Source organism: Lepidochelys kempii, chromosome 3, assembly GCF_965140285.1.
Source record: "Lepidochelys kempii isolate rLepKem1 chromosome 3, rLepKem1.hap1, whole genome shotgun sequence".
Taxonomy (NCBI): Eukaryota; Metazoa; Chordata; order Testudines; family Cheloniidae; genus Lepidochelys; species Lepidochelys kempii.
This window is the reverse complement of record NC_136382.1, coordinates 110,187,575-110,214,481: the sequence shown is the minus strand read 5'-3', so window position 1 is coordinate 110,214,481 and position 26,907 is coordinate 110,187,575. Positions and strand designations below refer to the sequence as shown.

At 40.6% G+C, this 26,907-nt stretch overlaps 1 protein-coding gene across 1 annotated transcript; it reads right to left on the bottom strand.

The window, feature by feature from the left end:
* Positions 1 to 155: 155 nt before the first annotated feature.
* Positions 156 to 26,907, bottom strand: LTV1 (LTV1 ribosome biogenesis factor). The gene is made up of 11 exons (XM_073337519.2): positions 26,176 to 26,907; positions 23,838 to 23,969; positions 22,808 to 22,999; positions 21,433 to 21,520; positions 19,118 to 19,262; positions 18,176 to 18,422; positions 16,411 to 16,538; positions 13,122 to 13,258; positions 12,764 to 12,816; positions 11,675 to 11,875; positions 156 to 10,057 (listed from the first exon to the last, which is right to left on the bottom strand). Exons 1-11 carry the CDS (start codon positions 26,176 to 26,178, stop codon positions 9,944 to 9,946), a joined length of 1,440 nt encoding a protein of 479 aa, XP_073193620.1. The 5' UTR covers positions 26,179 to 26,907; the 3' UTR covers positions 156 to 9,943.

The following is a 26,907-nucleotide window of genomic DNA, read 5'->3' as shown; positions in this document are numbered from 1 at the left end:
CTGCCTGAGAAAGGAGTGATGGACAGGTCATGTTGTGATTCTTGGGAGATGGTGTAGTGTGAGGACGATCACAAGAGCCATGTTTAAGCACCAACGGGAGAACTCCTCAACCAGAAAATTCCTACCTCTATTAAACTCCCAGCTGCAACATATCCTGGTGCTCTCTGGAGAACCAGGTATGCTATAAACCCTCCACATCTTCCTTTCTTTATAAAGAAAGATTAAGACTAAGAATGTACACACACACACACACACCCCACAATTCAAAATGAATTTCTAATTCCTTAAAACTATTTGCACGACTATGACCCTTTATCAATTGCATTTAAATAGTCCTGAGCAGTATTCTAAAGTTCAAGTCTTTGAAGTCTGGATCAGTCTTCCAGGCCATGTTCTCATTTCCATATTGAGTTTGTGCAGGGAGTTCCCTGTGGAGGAGGATCACCTCCCGACAAAGTACTTGCAGGTTCCAGATCCTCTGTATTGTCAGGAAACACTACAGATGTACCTGATCCCTCCAGAGAAGTACTTGCAGAGTTCTCACTAGGAAGAATGTGGGAATTTCTGCCAAATTCCAAACATCTCAGAGCTTTTAAGCCAAACTTTGTTCCCTGGTCTCAGTTCAGGTAGTGCTTTTGTTCTGTGCTGAATATTCAAGTTTTGTTGTTGCTGAATTTTTATTTTGGCATACTGTTTTTTAAATTCCTTCAGGTTGCAGCACTTAGGTTTAAGTTGAATCAGATAAAGGCATCCTGAATCATCTTCCCATCAGAAGTTCTGCTGGAGATAGTTCAGACACAAACAGTGTTGACTGATATGCCAAGGAATGCTTTTTATGGGTCCAGTGATTTTTGCAGAAGTCTTTTTTGGAGTCCACACTGTTCTCTACACTTCCCCATTACTCTGCAGTAATGTGGACTACGAGTACAATCTTCAAAATCAAGGTCTTGTGAAAATGCTAGGAAGGTTTCAGAGGTAAACCAAGGCTCATTATGAGATATGAGGACTTCTGGAGCTCCATATCTTTCAACTTTGGTTTCTGGATGACCTGTGCTGATGAAGTCTGCCAATATATCTGGAAAAGTAATCAACTACAATACATGTATGCGTGCCCTTTCCAGAAAAAACAAATCTGTGGCTAACCACTGCCAAAGTCCGTCAGGTAGCTCTGCAGAGAGTAATGGTTCTGGTGATTTTTTTTTCCTTTTACATATCTTGCAGCCCTCTACTAAAGTCTGAATTGGCCTACTCAGACCAGGCCACCATATGGATTGTTGTGCTTGTGCTCTGTGCTTGTTTATACTTTGAAGTCCTTCATGAATTTTGGCGAGCATCTCTTTCTGAAGTACCACAGGGATAAGAATGCACTGTCCTTCCACTGTGTGAAGGTCATTTTGGTCCCCTCAATATGGGTCTGCTGAAAGGTGACTCCTTTGACCTCACCTTCTTTGGCAGAGTTGAGTCAGTTTCTGGCAAGTCTCATCCTTTAATTGTTCATCTCTAATTTTCTAACGTTAGCTGGCAGATGCTAGAATTGCTGCCAGAACAAGGTCATTAAAGCCTTTGACATGTTTCTCTAAAGCCCCTTCATCTTCTGGTACTGGCTGCTCAATTTGGGCTCCAGACAGAGTGTTTGTTTCTGGGTGTTTTCCCTGGTATGTGTTCAATGTTGGGGGGGGAAAAAAATTTACATCACCCACAGTCAAAATCTCTGAATCGTAGGTGGAAGATATGACACCCTGCTCATGTCACCCAGAACTGTTACCGCCCTGACTCAGCGAGCCTTGCTGCAGCTAAACTACGAGTCAGCCCACTGATACACCAGCTTGGCCACCTTGCCAGAAAACTGCTCAGGACTCTGCCAGCCCAAACCTTTCCTTGCAAGTAACACACAGTCAATCCTAATTGCCAAGTTCCCCAGAGTCATCTTTTCACTGGACCCTCACAGAAGTTCACTGCAACGCCAGCCTGTTACTTTGGCTGAGGATTTTATTCTTCAGTTTAATACGCAGCACTGAGATGTTTTTGTAACAAAACAAGAGTATGTTTATTAACAAAGAACAGATATTTACGTGATAAGTAAGAAAGACTAGGAAACAGTTATAGTTGCAAGTAAAAAAAAACAAAACAAAAACATGCTTTCTAACTAAACTGTAACTTCAGCAAGTTGTAATCTTGGTCTAAGCAAGGTTTCAAACCCTGGAGATATTAATCCCCTTGGTTCAAAGATCCAGCTTTCTCAGATTACAAGAGCTCTGGCCCCTTGTATCCACCACAGCAATGGATAACCAATATATATATTTTGCTTCTGCTTGTACCTTCCTAAATATCATTGAACCTGTTTCAAAAGGCAGGAAGGCTTCCTGGGGTGCAGCCTCCATCCACCCCTTGCAATTGTTAAATGGTCAGCTTTCCTTACTTGCTGCCTGATGGGTTTATTTGACTTACATGTAAATGTCATTTTCAGTCTCACCTTGCTTAGTTTATATTGGAGACTCACTCAAGCCAAGAAAACAACATTCCTTTGTCTAGGACAAAGCCTGGACTTAGGCACTGTTTGCCAAACACATTAAGAACAGAATTATAGCTGTGTGCTAGAAATATTTTTACACTGCACCTACATCACACAATACTATTAATGACCAGCAGGTTACCAGTTTGCATATGACACTTTAAAGATACAGATTATGACACTGGCAAATTGGGGGACGGAGTGTATCAGGGCTGATGAGAATTATGGTTTGGTGTGCCCTCTGCCACTTGGCATTGAGGGGCTCCCTCACTTACAGGTCATCCATTGGTTTTGAACCCAATAATCCTCTTAGGGCTTGTGATTGGTTTCTGAGTTAAAATTCAAGCCAGATATGCAGGACCAAGGGATTGCTAGAGCTTCCTTTTCCACCTGAGTATGCCACTGATCAGTTTCTCTAAAGCTTCTTGATATGAATGCAACAGGTCTCCTGCCTGCTTTTTTGTGAGCACTACCCCAACCCATATGAAGAGGCATCTGCTGCTACTGTTGGATAGTTTACTGAATAGTGTGTCAGAACAGGCAGAGATGTCAGTAGTTCTTTTATACAATTAAATGCATTCTGTGGTGCAGTCCACCAGATCACATATTCTGATCATTAAGAAAATCTCTTAAGGATTTTGTTAGAGGAGCTAAAATTGGTAAGAATTTTCCAAAATGATCTGTTGTGACCAGGAATCTTCTTACAGTAGAAACAGCTTTGGGGTCAGGTAAGGTGAGTAATGCCTTTAGTTTGTTGGAATCTAGCTGAATTCCATTTGCTAAGTATGAGTCCTATAAATTTTATCTTCTTCTTTCCAAATTCACATTTCTCATTCAGAGTGAGCTTGTTGAAAACATCTCAAAACTGCATGTAGTCACTCAAAGTGTTCATTTTTATCTCTACCATATACCAACACATCATCTGCATCGCAAAGGACACCAGACAAACCTGATGCAACCTGAGACAGTCTTTTTTGGAAATGTTTTGGTGCTGAAGATATGCCAAATGGACAATGATTCAAACAGTACTTTCTAAAGGGAGTGATGAGAATAGTTAACATATAGATTCTTTAGCAAGGGGGATTTGCTCAAGGTTGGGATAGCATCTAACTTTTAAGACTTTTGTGTTTGGTTAAGTGCAGGAAGCACATGTCTTTCTCTACCCATGCTTTTATTAAGTTGTCTAAGATCCACACGAATTGAGATTTTGCCAGTGGGCTTTGGTATACAGCCACCCCCCACACCAGTCACAGGGGAGGGGGGGGATCTTGCCATTCTTCTTTGACTTTCCCTACCACAGCTATAGAAATGCAGCATGGGGCTGTGAAGCAAAGGGAGTGGTTGATGACAGTCAATTTTATTTTGTACTCCCCTGACAGCTTTCCTAGCATAATGCAGACATGTGGATACACCTCCTCTATAGTTTGCTTTGTGCATTATTACCAAATCTCTGTACAACTTCTTATGAGTTATGTACCTGGATACTAATATCTAAACTGTATTCTTAAATTTATCCAGCTAAATTTGGGTTATTGCTGATTATGTACTCTATGTAGCATGTGACTTTTAAAAACAAACTTTGTATCTGTGGATAATCTAAGCACTGTACCCAGATGTACACTCTTTTCTCAACCTATGTCTTACATAATTATTTTAACTTTAGCTTTAAAAAAAAATTTACCCATTGTGAAAGGTAGCTGATTGGCAACCCTAGAGACTGAAATGTAGGGGCAAATACAGCGAAGTACCTTGATGTGGAGTGGCCACCTTGAGGCAGTTAATCTTCCATGGCAATTTGCATCCTTAGTCTCTCTACTGACTTTGCACACAAGCATGCCAATTTCGCTCGTGGTGACACAGATAGTTTCCCCTCAAGAACTGACTACAACAGTTTATTTTCCATAGGCCAGAACAGCCATGAGGTAAGTAGCACATTTTAGTTATTATTACCCATTAGAACTGGTCAACAAATTTTTGCTGAGCATTTTCCATTGAAAATTAAATTTTTAAGGGGAAAAAGGGCATTGGAATATGCTCTTAGTTTTCAAAACAAATTTCAAGAAGTTTAACATTTCCAGCTTTCTTTTTCAAAACAGCGAGAAAATTCCCACTCACTTCCTTCCCACATCAGAAAGCAGTGACATTTTTTTTTAAATTGAGAAAGTACCGTTTTACTTCCCTCCCCCTGACTTTTCTAGTGGGTAAATGAGTTCACCGGTGAGAGAAAAAGGGGGAAAACCCTGTAAAACCTAAACTGTTTTCTGAAACACAAATTTTTTTAAGAAAAACTTTTCATTGAGAAATTCCATTTTGAGTTCTCATAAAACAAATGTGTAAAAAACAAAAATCAAATGATTAACTCAAAAACAATCACCTCCAGTGACCATGAAGGAATCAAGTCTTCTACACAGAGTTGAAAGGCTCTCTAGGCAATTATCTAGTCACCCAGGAACCATCTTTAACAAGTGCTATTGAGGCTTTAGATAAACCTGGAACAAGGAGTGGTGTAACTTACATTTGTAAAGGTGTTAATTTTTGATTTCCGTAGTATTTTAATATCTGGAATGTAGTGTATGAGACTGGAACAGTAACTTTTACAAACAAAAGCTGAAATTGCCATATACACCATGAAACAAATTTAGGGGTACCTTTGATTCAGACTACAAAGGAAATGAGTACTGCAAAACCATATACCGAGATTAAAGTCGACCTGATCTTCCTCATGCTGCTTGCAGCATAGCAAAGGACCAGGTCATTCTATGACATCATAATGGGAGAGTGTATTGTATCACATCTCCAGATAGTATGTCACTACAGAGATTACAGCTCAACAGAGAAAGGAGAAGCTGGATGCCCACACTGAGGTTTTGCTTTGTTCCAATCCTTTTAATTTATAAGCCACAAAAAAAAAATTAGGAACCTTAATGATGCACTGACTGAGTCAACTTGAAGATGATTGCCTGTATTTTTGAAAGCAGGAAGACACATTTTGTGGTTATTACAAACGTGACAGCCTTTTTTCTTTAGCAGACAATATTTAACAGATGAATTAAATAATGTTCAAGATAGATTATATTTTGTAGCAGATAAGTAATGTTCATTTGCAAGTTAATTCTGTATTAAGGGGCTAGCAGAAGTTTAGTATTTGTTCAAATAGCTGGGAGTGATCCAGACTAAGCCAAGTAGTAGGTGCATTAATAAATAAGCATATATAAAAATGCATATCAGCTAACAGCCTGTATCACAACCCCAATAAGTTACAAGTTTGCATATATTTAGACACAAGCCACCTCTATTTTAAAGTTATGCTGTACCAAACCCAATATGGAAGATAACTGCAGGCATTTTGGGAAGCCATAAACGTTTGATCAGTTCCATGTATACAAGTATAAACTAAACATAAAACCTCACATGCCATATTCCTAATAGTGTCCTTATGATCTTTCGTGTCATAAGAAGATCTGGAGGTACAAGGAAAGAAGAGAGCAGTGTGTATTAGTACTTACCCCTAATTTCTCAAATTTCTGAGGGAAGCAAAACCATTTTCAAGTGCTCTTGAATAGGTGCTTAGAAGAGCTGGTCAGTGCCAGCTTAAAGCTGTATACCGGAAAGTCAGAGATCCAAAGAACAACAGAGCAAAGGGGTGGGGGTGGGGTGGTAGGGAGACGGACATGAAATATTTCTCCTATGACTTCAGGGAATACCTGAAAAAATCCTAGGTAGCCTAAACATGTTCTTAGAGCAAATTGCAAACTTGATTCTATAAGATGAAAAATATGGCCTAAAACCCCCAAAAAACTATTCATGTACAATGTCAGAATCTAATGAATCTAAACTTGGGAATTAGTTAAGATATGTTCAAACTAAAATATGACAGTGGAAAGTAGAGCTGTAGAGGATGGAAATTCCATTTTGTTTTTCATTGTAATTTTGAAAAGCCTTCAAGTTCAAAATTCTCTACAGAAGATTGAGAAAAAAACCTGGATAATCAAAACACTTCAATTTTATAATATACCATACAAAACACAATTTTCAAAACAAAGTACTGTAGTATCAAAGTGAAGTATCAAAAGGTTTCATTTTGAAACTGTCAGAATGTCACTGTTTTCCTTCAAAGTAAAATTTCAGTGAAATTGACATGAGTTTGCTAAGCATCTCAGTTTTGACTGAATGGCATTTTTCAAGGGGAAAATGGTTCTCTCAAAGTTCTCTTTCAAACCAACAATAGTACCATGTCTTAACACAACACAATTCTGATTTCATATCAATCTCTCTGCACCGAACACAGGATTAGGCAAAAAAAGTAGATTGCTGAAGTTTACCTGTAAAGAGGTCCAACCCCTCCCCCCTTATTTATGGGGGGAGAAAAACAAAACACACAGACTTGCAGGTCTAAGGGACTGCATGTGAGCTCACAGAAGTGAAGGCAAGGTTTGCCACTCAGCAGTATGAGACTCTTGGCAAGTTTTTTTTATTGTAGCAGACATTAGGAAAAGAATACCAAGGTATATATAGTAACTTGATTACAACAATTAGCAGGGACATTGTTAACAATGGAGGACCAAAGTAATTCTATAACCTTTTGCTCTATACCATTAGCTCTCCTCAATTTCATTGTTTCCAACCAACATCTTTTTACCCTCTATTCTACCCACTGTTCTCTCTCTTTTAGAAACACTCTTGACTTCCCCATTGTGTCTTTGTTCCTGCTCTGGCCTGCTCTTGTTATCCTTACCTTTCATTCATTTTTGCTCTATAGAGGTGGTAAATCAAGAGAGAAAGGAAATAATGCAGTAATGAAGCAGCAATGGGAAGAACAGGCCTGTTTCACCCTCCTGTAGGCAACTAGAGCATAGAAAAATTCCCAGACTGGCTTATAGGGTATTACCAACATTCTCATGGCATAATGCAAGGCATATCATGACACTGACTGTGGCAAATCGAATAGCCAAAGAAATTGTGATTATTCTTTAGGTATGTAGGACAAAATCAATTAAGATTTTCTTGCTTGATCTGGTTCAGAGTTTTGGCAGCAAAGCCTAGCTACAAGCACATATACCCTTTTTCATTGCTTCCCATCTCTGCTTCAGCAACTGAACAGAATATCCAACTGCAGAGGATTATGGTTTGTCTACTTCAGAACTGTACACAACAGCAGACAGATCTTAGTACTCTTTTAAAACATGTGGAAATATTTCTAATAAACTCATGTTCACTAACTCACAAAATTATACTTAACTCAAAATATTAAGCTTTGCACGTTACTCACCTGTTCCATGCATCTGATTCATCTCTATATGCAAATTTCTCAAATTCCCTCTTTAAACACTTTCAGGAAACATGGGTGCTAGGTGGTCAACTTTTACTTAGGCAGTTCAAGTGTTTGCAATAATCCAAGTTGCCAGTTATTAGCAACCAAATAATTAACAATTATGACACATACATCCCTGCCCTATCCTATGAGATACATGAAAACTAGTATAGCTAAAAGTAAAATGAAAGCATGAACAAAGGTGTTTTTGTCATACAGGACTTCTACACATTTTTTTCCCCCAGATACCATACTTCGGTGGGCTAATTTCTACAGATTTGGTTAATATAGACCATGGGAAGAGATTTGAGAGAAAAGGAAACCTGTTTTAGGTTTGAATTTCAATAGTTCAATCTCAAAAGCACTTCAGATGTTATAACCAAAGCACTTCTAATAGTTTCTATACACAGAGGATTCACACTGCTTTCTGCTATTTGCTCACCCTCATTTAGTGTTTGTAAGGACAAGGGAAATACACGTACCGCTGTGTCAGTTTATACTAGGGATAGATAGAAATTAAAACAATTGCATCAGACCCATCAAGGAGAGAAAGCTTGTGTTGAAGAACTTAAAGAAACTTCCAAAAGCAATAAAACAATCTGACAAAAACTTAAAAACTATGGGAAAAAACCTTACTTTTTTTTTTTTAAGCCTCACAGGCACCAGTCCTAAAGTGCTCAGGATTTAGCAGCTAACTGGGATGAGATTAAATTAACCGTAATTTAAATTCTCTCCTCTTATATCCTGGGCACCAGTCCAGAACTCTTCCAAAAATAGCACCCGAAATCCTAGCAATAGGTTATGATTCTACCAGAATCTCCCACCCATAAGCAGCATACACAGACTTTTACATTGAGCTTGCCATGGCAAGACGGCATAAATGGATGTTCATGTTGTGGTCCTATGGAACTACAAAGATGAGGTACTTTTCTGCTCATAAAGGGGCAACGCTTGTTCACCTTTCTGAGGTGTATAGGTCCATTGCCATCAACAGAATGACAGACATCAAAGCCAATGCAGATTCAATGCTAGAGAGAGTCAGAACAAAGGTGTTTACGGTGTCTGATTAGGATGAGCCACCGCCCATCTCCAAGAAGTTCCTGCCTAGGACATGGATGATTTAGACTCCATACAGCACCAAAGGTTGTATTTGTAGTTTAGCTCCCTCACAGTGCACTTCTAAGGCTTCAGAGTTAAGGTCCCAGAAAGTCAGGAAATGCAACAGAATTATTGTTGCATCACATACATGTAGCATACTCTACTCCTTTTTTTCTGGTTGTGTATAGTTTTGACTTATTACTGTTTGCTATAAAATATTCAAACACTGTATGCGAGACTGTTCAATACAGCCAAGTTAATTTCATGAGGAAATTATGATGTTAATGTTGCTAACTTTGATTTTAAATGCACAACCTAAATCTTCCATTAAATAGCTTAATTATTTCACCAGCCAAATGAAATGGAAATTTATTTAAATTTAAGCGTTGTCTAAATTCACAACTGTTTTCTAAACATCTCTCTTAAAATACGATTTTCCAATACGCTTCACAATAGTATTCAAACAGCAACAGATACTTCAGACAGGGCTTGGGAGAAAATACTGCATATTCTTGATATACAGAACTGTACTAATGCCAAAGCGTGGTTTCCAACCGAGCCTGCATGTAAATACCATAGTAAAGGGAGGGAAAGAATTATTTTATGCACATTCAGATAGGAAAATCTAATTCAGAAACAGCACCGAGATCTCTTGAATCACAAGAGCAAAATTCTCAATATGTACAAAACTGGCTGCATAGAAAATATGTATTTCTGTAACTTAAGTACCATAAAACACTCCCAGTGCAACTCTTGTTTATAAATAGCTGCCATGTTATGTCCATGACAGAAAAATACAGTAATACTACTGTACATTTTAATTTGTAACCAAAAATTGTTTCAGCTGTTTACATTTAAAAAGAGATGGTAAACTACTTGATCTGGTTATAGAAAAATTCAAATACCATGTTATGAACTTCTATCCATGACGGGACAAGGTTAAAAGAGTCAGCATCTTCTCAAGATCCTAGCACAAAGAACAACGCAAAGAACTTTCCACAATATGAAAGTCATCAGTTCCACTATGACAGCTTGAGCCCTTGAACATTCTGTCTCAGATTGAGCAGTTCTTTTTCTTGCCTTGTTTTTTCCAACTTGAAGGCTAAGTTGTTGGCTTTCTTCTCCATTCTGCGTTCCTGCAAACATGAATGACTTCCACATTAAAAACCTATTTTCGAGATTTGCAGAGAAGTATATAATTCACTCCCAACACCTTTACAATCCAAAAGAGATATCTGAATAACTTACAGAAACATGCTAAATAAGGCCTGCTCTACACACAAAACTTAGGTCAACTTAGCAACATCGCTCACAGGTATGAAAAAAATCAATAGTTCAGACAACCTACGCCCCAGTGCAGTCACCACTGTGTTGAGGGAAGTAAGGGTCTACACTACAGCAGAATAGTTGCAGTGCTGCAACAGTACTGTTGTAGCTCCTGTAGTGTGGGGTGCCACACACATCTTACTTCTGGTGGCACTCTGCACCAAAAACTTAACAATTCTCCAAATTTTATTTGTCAAAAGAACACTATATAATCACGCCAGGTTTCAATTATTTTGGTAATTTATTTCAAAATATCTGTCAGCAAGTATGTTTGTAACAATTCAGACACACAAAATTTCCCCCAGGAGTAGAGTTAAAGAAACCCCTATGACAACCCAGTTCCTGTTTCTCTGCCCGCCCCCCTCCCCCCTGCATTCACCCAAGCCCCATCCTCCCGAGTCCAGTCGCAGGGCCCCCCAGCCCAGATACTCACACCCCGTCCCTGGCCTAGATACCCACACTCCCTTCCCCACTACAGCCCAGCTGCGGGGGCCCCCCCTTCTCCAGACACTCTTTTCCCACCCTGCAGGGATCCACAGGGAGAAACAGCCTGGTCCCAGGCTTGCAGAGTTTCCTGCATGCTGCCCTCCCCTTCCCACAGGGCATGCTGGGAACTGTAGCTGCCAGGAACCCTTTAGCTCCCTCTCCCTCCCCCCAGCAGTGTCTTGTGTGTGCGAGCTGTGCTCTGCTGAGTCCAGTGGCCCCTGGTGGCAGCTATCAGCACTGCAGCCCATTTCTGTGGGGAAAAAGAAATTCTGTGCGCACATTAATTTCTGCAAAATTCTGCATTGCGCAGTGACGCAGAATTCCCCCAGGAATAATATCTAAGTTTTAGAAGACACGCTGCTTCACAACCTCTTTTCCTAGGTTGAAGCAAATTAGACTTTTATATAACAAAAGAGTCCAGTTTCAGATCTCTCTTCTGTTTTTCCTTTGCCAGTAGCTGGCATGATCCAACTTTTAAAAGGTCAGAATAAATGAAACAGGGGTGGTGGTAGTGGCAGTACCAGAAAAGATTAAAAGTGGGAAGTGAATTTACTTTCTGTAGTAACAGCCCCAAGAGAGGGAGGGAAAAAAGAAAAAAAAAATAGACTAAAGACAGAGAGGGAGAAACTAAGAGCAGATAGAAGAGCGAAAACTAAGTAGAGAAAAAAGGATATTGAAAAATGGAGAATCTTTGCGGAATGACTGACAAGAAAACATTTTCCTACTTTTTGGGGGAAAAAAAATAATCAAACTTTCCAGTGGATGGTATTTTCCAGAAAGATACAGAAATCAACCCTTGAAGACCAGTGGATGTTTCCCAGTAATTCCCAGAAACAAAATAAATTGGTTTAAGAAAAAATGTTTTTTAAAAAACAGAGTAATGAGGAACAGAACACATTTTCCTGAGGGGTTGTCTTAAAATATTCAAGACTAGATTTTACCTTTCGTTCTTCCTTTATAGCTTGTTTTCTAGCTTTTCGATCCTCTCTGCTCTCATTTTTGGAACGTGGTTGTGTGGATACTCTTGGCAGATCACTTTGATCAATCATTTGCATGCGTTCAGTCTGCTTAGCCGTAAGACCTCTCTGAGGCAAGATATCCAGTGGGATTCCACTCTTCTGAGAAATTTTGATTGGTTTGGACTAAAATACAGACAGACAATGTGCCAATGAATTAGTTGTCTTTAACCCTCCACCTTCCCTCTGCTTTTCTTATAAGGTGTATGGATCACCCTTGCTTATCAGCAATAACATAGAACCACCAATAATGCTGCAAATTTTCCAATAGTGAACACACAAGCCAAATTCTGCCCTCAGACAGATGTACATGATTTCCCATCAAACTCAGCAAGAACTACAAGTACCTATCTGTGGCAGAAGTTGGCCTTAGAGGTAAAAAGTTATTTTTAACATTACTTTCCATCCCTTCTTTTATTTAAGTTTTACTTAAAGGTAACTAGAGTAAGGAAAAAATTAGGGTTGTATCCTCTTTGCTTCTTTATGAGGAGGTCTCAAAAAAGAACAAGGTTTGCTTTTTTTTTTTTTTTTTAAAAACTTTAGAAATATCAAGATGTATTTTAAATTTTGCTGGGGAACTCCTTGGAGGACAAAAGAACTGTGATGGGTGTTCTCAGTCCTCAAAGGGACAGTAGAGATCCACCTCCAAAAGAACTGATGTCTTGCAAGTGTGCGCAGGTCATACTCTTGATATTTGTGATATAATCTTACTAATTCTCCAGGAAAAACAGGTTATGCAAATTTTGAATTTTCAATGTAAAAATTATTCTTCCTCTCTTACCCCTTCCCCATCTAAAAGAAAAAAAAAAAAGCCACCTGCTAAATGTTTTATAAATCATGAAGCAGCAAAACGGAACACAACATTCCTATCTCCACACCCCATTTGCAGGTCAACTCAAAGACAAATACAGCCAACAGAAAACTAACTGTCTTTGTCTTGACTCTACAAGCCATGCTGCTGCTTAGACTTCTGTAAGCTTCATATAATATAGAAAATAAACCTAATGATTTTACCTTTGCTGGCTCCTCAATAAGTTTTGGATGATTATACAAGTTTGAGTATGTACCTAAGGCAAGAAAGAAAACAAAGATAAGGGAGAGTTGTACACTGAAAAATACCACCTCCATTTTACATAGCAATTTTTTAAAAAGTTATACATTAAATTTGAAAGACTCGTGGCAAGTAGTTATCTTTTAGTGCACTTAATACACCCTTGGCCAAATTTCTTTAATGAGAATGTATGCTGTTATGCACTCTCAAAAGCACAGAGAAATGCAGAAGCTATTTAACTAGAAACCTTGCTATAAGTAACAAGACAATATACCATCTGCTTTACTTTTTCCAGGGATAGTAAGAGCCTCACATACTTACTCAAAATGGATTCACAATCCCACTTCTCTTTGGGTTCCTCAATAACTAAAGTTATGATTTCTTCTTCTTCCTCACCCTTCTCATTAAGGGGAGAATCTAAATCCTTTCTTGGTTCAAGAGCATCGGGTTTCACACAGCTTTTAAAGAAGGTAAGAAGAGAGGGTGGGAGTCAGGGAAAAGAAAAAATAAGAATTTCACTATAACTTCTTAACACTGAAAAAAAGAATGAAGGGCTGACCCTTTCCCTCCACCCCGTTTATTTAAATCTGTGACTATATTAAAAAAACCCAAAAGACTGGAAAAACATTCCTACATGTGTTAAACAAAACAAAAAAACAAACCACTCAGTAATATGACATGGGAATTTCCTTTTCCTTTCCCCTATCCCACAAATCTCCAAAATAACCAGACTATTTAAATATATGCACTGTCAGAGGTAGATTGCTAAGAATATTTGGCGCACCTTAATGCAGGAAGAGGAAACATCAGTGAACCAACTGGCTGGCTGGCTGTCATCCCCCCCAAATCTGAATGCAAAGGATTGGGTCATAAGTGTTCAACTAGGTATGATACACAAATCATTCCACTATGTACCTAACAGGTTCTGCTGTTGTATCAGATGAAGATACTCTGCTGCAGTGTCAATTACAACAGCAACAACAGAAAGACACATGGTAGGGGAAAACCTCAGTCCAAATCAGTAACTTCCTTGCAAATCAGAAGGGCTAAGGCGGCCTCTGAACATTAGCTGTAGTTAAGTGGGATACAATTATGTCCCCTTTTCAACAAGACTTCAAGCACCAAAAAACCCACTCCGCATCACCACGCAATTCAATTGAAATCCACTGCTAAATAAAAATATGAATACTTTACAAACACTAAACTAATTACATTCTACAAACAAAAATATTGTCTCCAAAGTAAATTAAAACTTAGATAGATTTTATCTTAATAAGTGAGATACTCCTTTTCCAATTACATGTTACTTGTGGCACCTTAGGGACTAACCAATTTATCTGAGCTTAAGCTTTCGTGAGCTACAGCTCACTTCATCAGATGCATTCATAATCAAAAAGGCTGATAAAGGAGGTGCTGTCGTCATCATGAACAAGAAGCTGCTCGGCAGCTCTCCAACACCACTTTCTACAAGCCATTATCCTCTGATCCCACTGAGGGTTACCAAAAGAAACTGCAGCATTTGCTCAAGAAACTCCCTGAAAAAAGCACAAGAACAAATCTGTACAGACACACCCCTGGAACCCCGACCACGGGTATTCTATCTGCTACCCAAGATCCATAAACTTGGAAATCCTGGACTCCCCATCATCTCAGGCATTGGCACCCTGACAACAGGATTGTCTGACTCCCTCCTCAGGCCCTACACTACCAGCATTCCCAGCTATCTTCGAGACACCACTGACTTCCTAATGAAACTACAATCCATCGGTGATCTTCCTGAAAACACCATCCTGGCCACTATGGATGTAGAAGCCCTCTACACCAACATTCCACACAAAGATGGACTACAAGCTGTCAGGAACAGTATCCCCGATAACGTCACGGCAAACCTGGTGGCTGAACACCAGGTGGGTGAGGACAGAGTCACAATTTCACATTTGGGGACAATATATACCTTCAAATCAGCGGCACTGCTATGGATACCGGCATGGCCCCACAGTATGCCAACATTTTTATGGCTGACTTAGAACAACGCTTCCTCAGCTCTCATCCCCTAATGCCCCTACTCTACTTGCGCTACATTGATGACATCTTCATCATCTGGACCCATGGAAAAGAAGCCCTTGAGGAATTCCACCATGATTTCAACAATTTCCATCCCACCATCAACCTCAGCATGGACCAGTCCACACAAGAGATCCACTCACTGGACACTACAGTGCTAATAAGCGATGGTCACATAAACACCATCCTATTCCGGAAACCTACTGACCGCTATTCCTACCTACATGCCTCCAGCTTTCACCTAGACCACACCACACGATCCATTGTCTACAGCCAAGCTCTACGATACAACTGCATTTGCTCCAACCCCTCAGACAGAGACAAACACCTACAAGATATCTATCAAACATTCTTACAACTACAATACTCACCTGCTGAAGTGAAGAAACAGATTGACAGAGCCAGAAGAGTACCCAGAAGTCACCTACTACAGGACAGGCCCAACAAAGAAAACAACAGAATGCCACTAGCCATCACTTTCAGCCCCCAATTAAAACCTCTCCAGCGCATCATCAAGGATCTACAACGTATCCTGAAGGACGACTCATCACTCTCACAAATCTTGGGAGACAGGCCAGTCCTTGCCTACAGACAGCCCCCCGAACCTGAAGCAAATACTCACCAGCAACCACACACACCACACCACAGGACCATTAACCCAGGAACCTATCCTTGCAACAAAGCCCGTTGCCAACTGTGTCCACATATCTATTCAGGGGACACCATCATAGGGCCTAATCACATCAGCCACACTATCAGAGGCTTGTTCACCTGCTCATCTACCAATGTGATATACGCCATCATGTGCCAGCAATGCCCCTCTGCCATGTACATTGGTCAAACTGGATAGTCTCTACGTAAAAGAATAAATGGACACAAATCAGATGTCAAGAATTATAACATTCATAAACCAGTCGGAGAACACTTCAATCTCTCTGGTCACTCGATCTCTGACCTAAAAGTCGTAATGTTACAACAAAAAGACTTCAAAAACAGACTCCAACAAGAGACTGCTGAATTGGAATTAATTTGCAAACTGGATACAATTAACTCAGGCTTGAATAGAGACTGGGAGTGGATGAGTCATTACACAAAGTAAAGCTATTTCCCCATGTTTATTTCCCCCCCCCACCCACTGTTCCTCAGACCTTCTTGTTAACTGCTGGAAATGGCCCACCTTGATTATCACTACAAAAAGTTTTCTTCTTCCTCCCCTTCCCCCCCGCTCTCCTGCTGGTAACAGCTCATCTGAAGTGATCACTCTCCTTACAGTGTGTATGATAACACCCATTTTTTCATGTTCTGTGTGTATATAAATCTCCTCACTGTATTTTCCACCGAATGCATCCGATGAAGTGAGCTGTAGCTCACGAAAGCTTAAGCTCAAATAAATTGGTTAGTCTCTAAGGTGCCACAAGTCCTCCTTTTCTTTTTGCGAATACAGACTAACACGGCTGCTACTCTGAAACATGTAACTAGAGTTAGTAACATGTAATTATAGTTAGTTCTGATTCACATAAGTAGCTCTAAAAGTGATCCTACACACTCCTTAGCTTTCTCTTTGTAGTAGTCATTCAGGACTTCTTGCAGCCGAGTGCTGTCGGTGTGAATAAAGCCTTCTAATTCCACATTATCCAATGCTCCGATCTCATCGTCATCAAACTGTTCAAAGAACTAAAAAGGAAAAAACACAAAGCTAAACGAACGATGAATGTGTGTGTCTAGATTGCATTTGTGAAACAAATGCAATGTTGTTCAAAAGCTTCTCTTGACATTAAAAATTCATTTTCACACTATATGTAACAAAAAGTTCTGCAGGGCAGAGACTGTCTGTTCTGTGTTGTTACAGTGCCTAGCACAATGAGGTCCTGCTCCAGGAACAGGTCTCCTCAGCATAACGATAACAATAATGGTAATTTCCTTCTCCCCTCATAGAATTCTTTGAAACAAGTCTACAAAACAAATACAGTAGTAGTAGTAGCAGCAGCAGCTAAGGGTAGACCTGCAGCAGATTTTCGCCTTTACCTCCGATTGACATGAGACTACCAACAGTAAACTAATCATCTTGTAATGTTATATAGTCAAATTATTCATCATCTCTCTTTTGGGACATGGTTTGGGATAATTAAGTAAATTAATAGACTGCCACTGCCTAGTAGAAAAAGTTAGAATTCATGCATCCACCACACCTTTCATACAATTAGATCAAAGCACTTTAAAAAACATATCTTACAAATCCATCTCATAGGACTAAAATACCACCCCCACTTCACAGATGGAAGTATGTGATTTGACAAATGATAAACCCTTTACTGCTTGAGATTCCACATCTCCCCATAGCAATAGAAATTATAATTGTTGGAGGCAGGAAAAGAGGAAATCCATAGTTAGGATTACATCCCTGCAGCCTTTTAATGTGAATGAGACAATACAACCACGCATTGGATGAGAACCATTTAAAACTCAGACTCAAACTCATTTCTTGTAATGCAAAATATCTTCAGAGAAGAACAGACATCTGCCACCACTATGAAATTAAAGGAGCAAGAGGTTGCACAGGCATAATGGTCTATGCACATGATCAGCTTAGCAGTGGTTTTCAAACTGGGGTATGCGAGAAAAATCCTGTAATGGCAGATAACACATCTAATCAGCGTTTAATCTCCTTTAAATTAAAACCGCAGCTGCATTGGTGTACATGTCCTTTCTATACATGACAGAGAATCAGACATTTTCACACTGTAGTGGGTGTTCCCTGGAGGGGGCGGGGGGTGATGGTGGGGGCAGAGGAATGCTGGATTAGGGGGCTGTTTTCAAACTTTTTGTAACCCCTGTCTTGAGTTCCAATTTTTGGTTGTAACCGACAGGCTGGGTGTCCCACTGAGGGGAGTAAGGGAGCAGAGGTGGTTGGGAGCCCTGCCATGCAGGGCTGGACCAAGACACCTGATGTAGCCACTTGCCGCCGCCGCCACCCCCCCCCCCCCCGAACATTCCTCCGTGTCCCCCATAGTTAGCAACAGCTTCTAGAGGTTTTCAAAGTGGCAGACAGAATTTTGGGGGGGGTCCATGTGACCCTGCATGGCTCCCCCCACCCCCCCAACATCACCTCTGTCTATCTCAGATGGGGATGTACAGTAGACTACCTTACTTAGAAAGGGATATGCAGCCTAAAAGGTTTGAAAACCACTGGCTTACAGGATTTGGGGTGAGGGAGAGCAGGATGGGGCAAAAAGCACATAGAAATAGCTTTAAAAATGTCCTGTCTCTCATGTTTAGGGCTTCTTAGCATTTTTATCAGTGAGTTGCCTTACCTTCTCAAATCTCTCATCTAGCAGGGTCAACTGCTCATTCCTTCTCATTACGGATGAAGTCATGGAGTATTCTGTGAAACGGCTCTTGGTCTCCTCTTGCATGAAAATAAACTCTTTCATCTCTCCACTAATTCCCTCATCATCTGACAAAGGACCCTCTGAATCATAATCTTCATCACTACCATTGTTGTCCCTTCCATCATCATCCATATCCTCCCACTCATCTTCATCCTCAGTATCAGAGCCCCTGAGTATAATATATATGTAGATCAGCCACTTAGGAAATGGGCATAGCCTCTCAGTCTACCCAGTGTTATTTTATCACTTCATAAACTTATGCCAATTAAGTTAAAAAAAAAAAAAAAAAAGATTCTTCTCATGTAGATACAAGAATTCTAAATGTTTAGTAGTAAAAGTGCTCCCGAAGTTAAAATCTGTGTACCAATAAATATTTGATTAGGGTGGACAGAAAGAAATGCTTTCACACTTGGTCGTTCCCTTGGTGTTCCAAATGCAGCATTTCTGGTTAGTTATACATTAGGAAACGGAACCAGAAAAGAGAGAGAAAGCAAAGGAATACTGGAATATGGAATATTAATACAAGTAAAACTATGCATGTCCTTATGAAACAAGTGGTACCAGTAGCTAATACCTCACTTCATATTATTTCTAGCATCATGGGTAGCAAGATGTTTTCCAAGGTCTTATAAACACACTGCAATGACCACCTGTAATATTACTGCCTATAATACTGGAAGTGTTTTGAGATTGCGTTAGGTTTGGAAACAGTTTAGATCTCATAATCCTGTTCACAAATATATGGAATTTACTTAGTAAGTTTAGTGCTGTTGTTTCAAACAGATTAAAAAACCTAAAAACAAACTAGGGACAACACTGCATTATTTGTTATGACATTAAAGAGTTCTGCAAAGCTCCATATACCGACTATCCTCTCCTTTCCAGTCCTCTTTCCCTGGCTCATTGGCCTTTAGGACAAAGTCATCTTCGAGAAGATTATCTGGATTATTGAAGTCAAAGTCGTCATCAAGAGCTGCGACAATATCAGGGTCAAAATCCAAACGGGGTCCTACAATGGAAAAGGATGCTTTAAAATAGGCATCACATCCACAAGCCACTACCCTGAAACAAGGGTTCCCAACTATAAATGCTAATTTGTACTAAGTGGAGCTATTTGCTGAGCTCAGATAATAATCCCTTTTTGGGGAGGAGGGGAAGAATTTTTAAGAATTCATTAGAAGCACAGCGCAAAGTTGCTGAGTTGAATCTGACGGCGTACAATGTTTCAATTAAAAACAACTCTGCTCATTAGAAGTCAGACAAATGTGTGGTCCAATAGTCTGAACACATGATAACATGTGACTTTTCTTACCAATTATACATGATTTATTCTAATTTGGATGACTGCTTCTCTTATGTTTGGAGTACATACATCCTCCATTGCAGACAATATAAAAAAACAACTAACTTTCTAAATTACACACACACAAGACACAAAACTAATCCTCTACTTCACTTTGTGGCACAGTTGTCATTAAAACTCCCATTCTTAAACCCCAAGCAGAGAACATGTGATAGATGCTATAGCAGAATGGCACACACAGGCATATTATGCAAGCACAAGCACACTGTGCATCTTTGTAACCCTGAAGACTTAAATCATGCTACAGTTTAAACACTGGGATGCTGAATGGAATTTACTTTCCTTTAAAGGAAGACAAACTTAGAATCATAGAATATCAGGGTTGGAAGGGACCCCAGAAGGTCATCTAGTCCAACCCCCTGCTCAAAGCAGGACCAATTCCCAGTTAAATCATCCCAGCCAGGGCTTTGTCAAGCCTGACCTTAAAAACCTCTAAGGAAGGAGATTCTACCACCTCCCTAGGTAACGCATTCCAGTGTTTCACCACCCTCTTAGTGAAAAAGTTTTTCCTAATATCCAATCTAAACCTCCCCCACTGCAACTTGAGACCATTACTCCTCGTTCTGTCACCTGCTACCATTGAGAACAGTCTAGAGCCATCCTCTTTGGAACCCCCTTTCAGGTAGTTGAAAGCAGCTATCAAATCCCCCCTCATTCTTCTCTTCTGCAGGCTAAACAATCCCAGCTCCCTCAGCCTCTCCTCATAACTCATGTGTTCCAGTCCCCTCATCATTTTTGTTGCCCTTCGCTGGACTCTCTCCAATTTATCCACATCCTTCTTGAAGTGTGGGGCCCAAAACTGGACACAGTACTCCAGATGAGGCCTCACCAATGTCGAATAGAGGGGAACGATCACGTCCCTCGATCTGCTCGCTATGCCCCTACTTATACATCCCAAAATGCCATTGGCCTTCTTGGCAACAAGGGCACACTGCTGACTCATATCCAGCTTCTCGTCCACTGTCACCCCTAGGTCCTTTTCCGCAGAACTGCTGCCTAGCCATTCGGTCCCTAGTCTGTAGCTGTGCATTGGGTTCTTCCGTCCTAAGTGCAGGACCCTGCACTTATCCTTATTGAACCTCATCAGATTTCTTTTGGCCCAATCCTCCAATTTGTCTAGGTCCTTCTGTATCCTATCCCTCCCCTCCAGCGTATCTACCACTCCTCCCAGTTTAGTATCATCCGCAAATTTGCTGAGAGTGCAATCCACACCATCCTCCAGATCATTTATGAAGATATTGAACAAAACCGGCCCCAGGATCGACCCTTGGGGCACTCCACTTGATACCAGCTGCCAACTAGATATGGAGCCATTGATCACTAACTTGGAGAGTGAAGCCACAGTTCTATACTGGGATGCATGTAGATGAACTTCTGCATCAGTGGGACTCTACAGGTGCACAAAGATATACTTGCACATATCCCAATAAAGGAATGGGGCATTAAAAAACTGACAAAATCCCTAAAAAAAAAAAAAAACACCCTCAGAAGGATTTTCCCTCTCTTCTTCCTTTCCCAACTAGGGTTTCCTGCACAGTATAACAAGGCCAAGGATTAGAACCAGTTATTATATAATGCCAAAGAAAGGCACCAACTCAATTACTGAGGAAAATAAATCTCGATTCACTTTTTAGTTCTCCTCAATTTGGAGACATTCTTCTCTCTGCTATTGAGCAGTACCTGAAGCAAAACAAGAATATCAAATATGCAAGGTTCATATTAATCAACAGATGAACAACCTTAATGTTTAACAAAAATAATTTCGCCAAGAGGACCATTAGCTTCACAAAAGAACAGGTAAAGAGTTGTATGGTACCTGAAACAGGAGCAGCTTTATTTAACAGTCCCACATCCTCTTCAAACTCTGAAGCAAACACTGAGGAAGGCAACTTAATAGCGGGAGCCTTTAAACAAAAAGGAAACAAAAAAGAGTTATTTAAAATAGTCTTAAAGATGCAAGAGAGTGATCATATGTTTTGAGTACTCTGACAAAGAGACAAACCTTTGAAAATTACTGCTTACTTACCTGGAGAAAACAGGATTTTAACTATGTCTGAAGTTTCTTAGTGGACTTGAGAAGAACTCTGTATAGCTCAAAAGCTTGTCTTTTTCACCACAGAAGTGGGTCCTATAAAATATATTACCTCATTCACCTTATTTCTTTACTGAACTAAGTAATGGAAGTTAGCCAACGAAGAATTTTTGCCCTTAGTATGTATATTCCCTGAGTACAAAGATTGTTTGAAAGCTTTCAGGATGTGACTGAGGAAATGGTTGCGCAGGAAATAACTAGAAGCAACTTTCTACTTCCTTAATAGCATGAGCATTACTAAAGACCATCTTTAAGATTTCTCTTCTAAAGCGCTTTCTATTTGGAAGACTTTAAACTTAAAAACAGTGCTTCCAAAGTAATTCATTTTATGGAACTTTTTATAATGTGGTCAAAATATACTTAGTTTTGAAAACTGGCATACATGCCAGTTTTCATCAATACTGAAAAACTCTGTAGAGCCACACTTCCCCAGGCCCTTAAAATAAGATATTGTTGATTCAGTTTGTACACTGTTCTTGCATACTCCACTATGTGTCAGGGGTTACCTAATAGCTTTCCAAACCAGTAACATACAGTGTTCTGGCACACTACTGAATGTCAAGACTTCACTGTACTCAACATTGGAAGTATTCACCTGTATTCTCCCCAGATTCTGTTTCATTACTTTTTTACCAATATTTGACATAGTTTCTAGTTTATTACTACTTATTTAAGATTTCTTCACAATCCATTACTACAGCATCTGAGTGTTTTATAATAATTGTAAACAAATGCAAAAGTAGTGTGAGCAACTCACACTTTTTTTTTTTCTTCAATACAACTATTATGGGATCCCATCCCTTTTGGGTCACACAAGAACCCTCACTGTCATGATGAAAATCATATAAGTGCTTTGCAGCTTCTAAATAACGAATGGATCATTAATTGCAATTATAATACTTTGGCATACCAAATTTCCTATTTGATCATAGGCAAAAGTGCCTGGGAAAAACAGAATCCTTCATAAGTAACTTATAACCACATGAACACTTGTGGAACAAGGTTATTAAATTTAAACATGTAGCTGGATTTGCAGGATGTTAAACTCAGCAAGATACAACACAAGAATGGTCAACAGTGCACCAAATATCATACTTACTGGAATTTGTTGATTTTCTTCCTCTCTCTCTCCTTCCCCTCTCACTATAATCCTGTTCTGTTGACCAGACACATCAGACAGGACTAGCTCTGAGGGACCAGAGGCTTCTTTTAGATGCTGCAAGTAGTCATAGTCATCATCAAAAAACACCCCATATTTCCTCTGCTCTTCTCTCTTCTGTTCCTCATCTCCCTTGAGATTGTAAACAAGATTAGGATTAATAAATTAGGTCAGATTCAAATTCATTAGCAATAATATGGATCTCAAATACATAACCTGGGAATCCTCACCTTGAAAAACAAGGATATCTTACAGAAAAAAAAACCACCCAAACAGATAAAAAACAGAAATGAAACAACCTTAGTCTAAAGAGTTGAGGAGGAAACCTTTTTATAAAAACACATAAGAGAAGATCAGTTTTGTAGTATAACTAAACTTTTGTTTTAAAAACAATCCAACACACACTTAACAAGGTGTTCAGCCCATGAGTGCCCATAAGCAAAATATTTACTTACAAAACTTTTGCAAATCTCTGTGTGTACAGAAGCTATACAAACACACATTCAGTGCATACAGATTTGTTATGACTGTTCACTACACACAGGCAGCATGGATTAATTTTGAGGCTGGGAGCCTTGAGGATTTATTTATTTAAATTCCAGGGTTTATCAATGGTACATTGTCCCTGGACCTCCCTGGTGGGTTCTGCACACCCCCTTCCCTTGCGTCCACCATAACTACCTCTGGCTAGGTAAAATTCTCTCACTAGGAAGTGTTTAGTAAAATGCTGAGGACTTGCCTGTATAGGAGTGTAAAAAATTATAAAGATTTGAGTGTGTTCTCAACAACACAAACATCCAGCCTCTTACATTGTGGTAAATTTCAGCCCAATCTTCTAACTAAAACCTATTTCCAAAATATCCCCCTTTTTCTCAAGTTATGACTCTGAATAGTAAAATCTTCTTATCATTTTACTCTCCTGCAATATTAATTTCTAATCCAAGCTTCCGTGACAGAAGTGAGCATTTACCTTCTGCGAAGGCAACAGAACTCTCTGAGGTGCAGTATCATCAGCTGCTAAAGGGTCCCTCTGACTTCTGTGTACCAGGTGAAATGTTACAGCTTTCTTTTTCTCTATAAAGGGTTTCTTCCTTCTGTGAGGCTGCAAAATGAAAGTTATGTTCTGGTTATAAAAAAATATATTAAAAACTTTTCTAAGGAACCCCTTTCCTCCCCAGAACATACACACACATTCTTTGCTATAAAATTTCAGAAAATGTTACATACTCTTGAACAGCTGGGCTTAAAAAGCAAACCAAAATTAAATGTGTTCTTGCCACATGCACTGCATCATCAAAAAGAAGCACACTTCACAGGTTCTACGTGTCAACTGCAGATAGGTATTTGTGTACTGTAGAATTATACATTAAACATGAATTACAGACTGATTACAGCATATGCTTTTCAGCTTTGCTCTCATAGGTGTTCTTAAGTAACGGCACTCTGAACATCCAGGCATGCCTGACAGAAAGTTCAAGCTGGGAAACAGGGAAATGGACAGCTGGAAATTCCTCAGGACAGGCAAATGTAGCTTCCCATATATCGTTAGACAACAGTCCATTAAAAAAAAATATATATTTATTTCTAGCCCAGTTATTCATAATGAAATTGTCAACTGAATCACTACCACATACAATAAACCATCCCAGCCTCTCAGCATCCTGAATTCCTCAGCAATCTGAAGCACTATCTTGTTGGAAATATATTCTACAGCTCTCTATACAACTGTGTGAAAAAAAAAATATATATAACATTTTCCAATCAACTCTACTATTGAGAGCTCAGATGTTAAAAAAAAATAAGAACATTTTCATTGTGTAAGTTACAGTATAAGCTTAACCTTCCCCTCCTTGCTTTTTAATTTTAAAATGTAAATCAAATAATGTAACGTGTTATGCAGCATTTGGGATACATTGGTGTAAGAAGGTATCAGCTGCCAGGATATGCTTTTAATATTGTTTGCATTTTGGCATCTTAGGTCTGGAATGATCAGAAAATGAGATGCAAGACTGAGTATGCAGACATATATGTCACTACTGCTAATTGTGAATTTCCAGGAGAATGCTGGTATAAATGCAACGTTTAAAATCCAGGTCCCCATTTCTGCAGCCCAGTAGATTGTGAGTTAAACTATTAAGTGTGCCTCTAAAGCCCATTCTGTGGAAAAGGCAGAATTCCACTTATAATTATGGTCTGTATAGGACCAGGAAATAGATTCAGACCTATATGTCATCCTTATATGCATTCTTCTAATGTCAGTGGTAGGTTTCCACAGAGATAGAGGATAGAGTATTGTGTGTATGTAATAAACATACCTTTTAGTTAATATCTATTCAGTATTTTATCACACTGGAAAGTTATGCTTCCTTTTAGGGCTACCACTACTTCTACCCTTGGTTTCTCTTCATTACCAATCTTTCCTCTTCTTTGGGTCTCTCCACCTCCCTTCTCCCTGTGACTCATCACTGTTGCCAACTCTCCTGACTTTAGCACAAGGCTTGAGATATTGGTAAAGGAGTACTTGTGGCACCTTAGAGACTAACCAATTTATTTGAGCATGAGATATTGGTGTTTTTCTTAAAGACAGGCACTCTCCAGCAGCCAAAGGATTATCTGAGAATCTCAGCGGTCATTAGAAAATCCTCTGAATGTCTAGTCCTCGTGGATGTAGAAAAACAACTGAACTTCTGAAGAAAATATAAGCCAAGTGCTCAGAAACAAGAATGTAATTAAAAGATTCCCAAACGATTTTTAAAAAAATAAGTCTGATGATTTTTAGGCCTGCTTGATGATTTTTGAATACTTGGGGATAGCTATACTTGATTGTACATATACCCCTTCCTCCACCTTGCGTCTGTCTTGGCTACTTGGACAGTGAGCACTTCGGGGCAAGGCGTGGCTGCTACTCTGTGTTTGTACAGCATCTAGCACAATGCAGGCCCGGTGGTGATGGGTCTTAGGTATGACTTGACAAACAACAGCTAATCAAAGACACTGGTCTTCCTCAGCAGTTCCTTCTAATTCCCAGCAGAGACCAACCCCCACCCCAGCATTAGGCCGTTAAGTGGCCACAGCCACCATTAGGCTCCAGAGTTAACGCCCGCTGCCACCAGGTGCAGGGTGCTCCGCCCTCCCTGCGGACTCGGCGCCCATGACACGTAGTTCCCTGGGGAAGGTTTTTTCCTCACAGCGCCCTGGGGCAAAGTGCGGACAGGGGAGGGGAGCGAGTGACACAGCGCGCGCGCGCCCCTTCCCCGCGAGGCAGGTTTCATACTCTTTCCCCTCCCCCCTCCGCGGCCGTTACTCACCATGGCTCGGAAGCAGGTGCAGCGGCGCGCGCGCCTGCTCTGCACAGTGCTGGGGCGCCACGCTACAGGAGACCCCGCGTCCGGCTCACTCCCACGTGGGCCGGCCTAGCCCGGAACTGTGCTTTACGGCAGCTCCGGAACCTCGCTTTACGGCAGCTCCGGAACCGCCGCCATCTTGGGATAAACCAGTTACTGTCCATTGGCGAGGGATGGGGTGGGGGAGGCGGATAGACAACTCCAAACCAACGTAGTGGCAGTAAATGAGCCTTCTGCCGCAGAGTCAAAAACTCTCAGGGGCGACGGAAGGCAGGGTTATAGAGCCGCAGGCGCTAACACAGCCCCCAACGTTGCATGAATGGTTTTGCCCGCCGGGGTGTCGCAGTAGCGGGCAAAACCATTCACGGCCGCCACTGGAGGTGGAAGGATTGGAGGAGCCCACAGCGGGCATGCGTACCGTGGGAGGGAGATGTACGTGGGACTGGGGGGCGGGGCAGATTCCTCAGGGAGGCGCGATCACCTGCCCCCGCCCCACCCGCCGGCGTTTCTCAGAGCCATGCAGACGCCGCGGAACGGTTCTGAGCGCGGCTTTCCCCCCTGCAGCGCATGTGCAGAGTGGGCGCCCCAGCGGTGCGACGTACCAGCCAGCCCAGCGCGCCCCCTCCGGCTGCCCCGACCCGGCGGGGCCAGGCCCCGCGCGCAGCGGCGGCCGGGGTGGGCTGAAGCTGTGATGTT

Bases quoted from the DNA above. Each gene is read 5' to 3' on its own strand.
- LTV1 (XM_073337519.2), bottom strand. The intron at 12,817-13,121 runs GTAAGTATGTGA...TTCTTGCCTTAG, and splicing joins GGATTGTGAATCCATTTTGA to GTACATACTCAAACTTGTAT. The intron at 11,876-12,763 runs GTAAAATCATTA...TCTGTATTTTAG, and splicing joins TTATTGAGGAGCCAGCAAAG to TCCAAACCAATCAAAATTTC.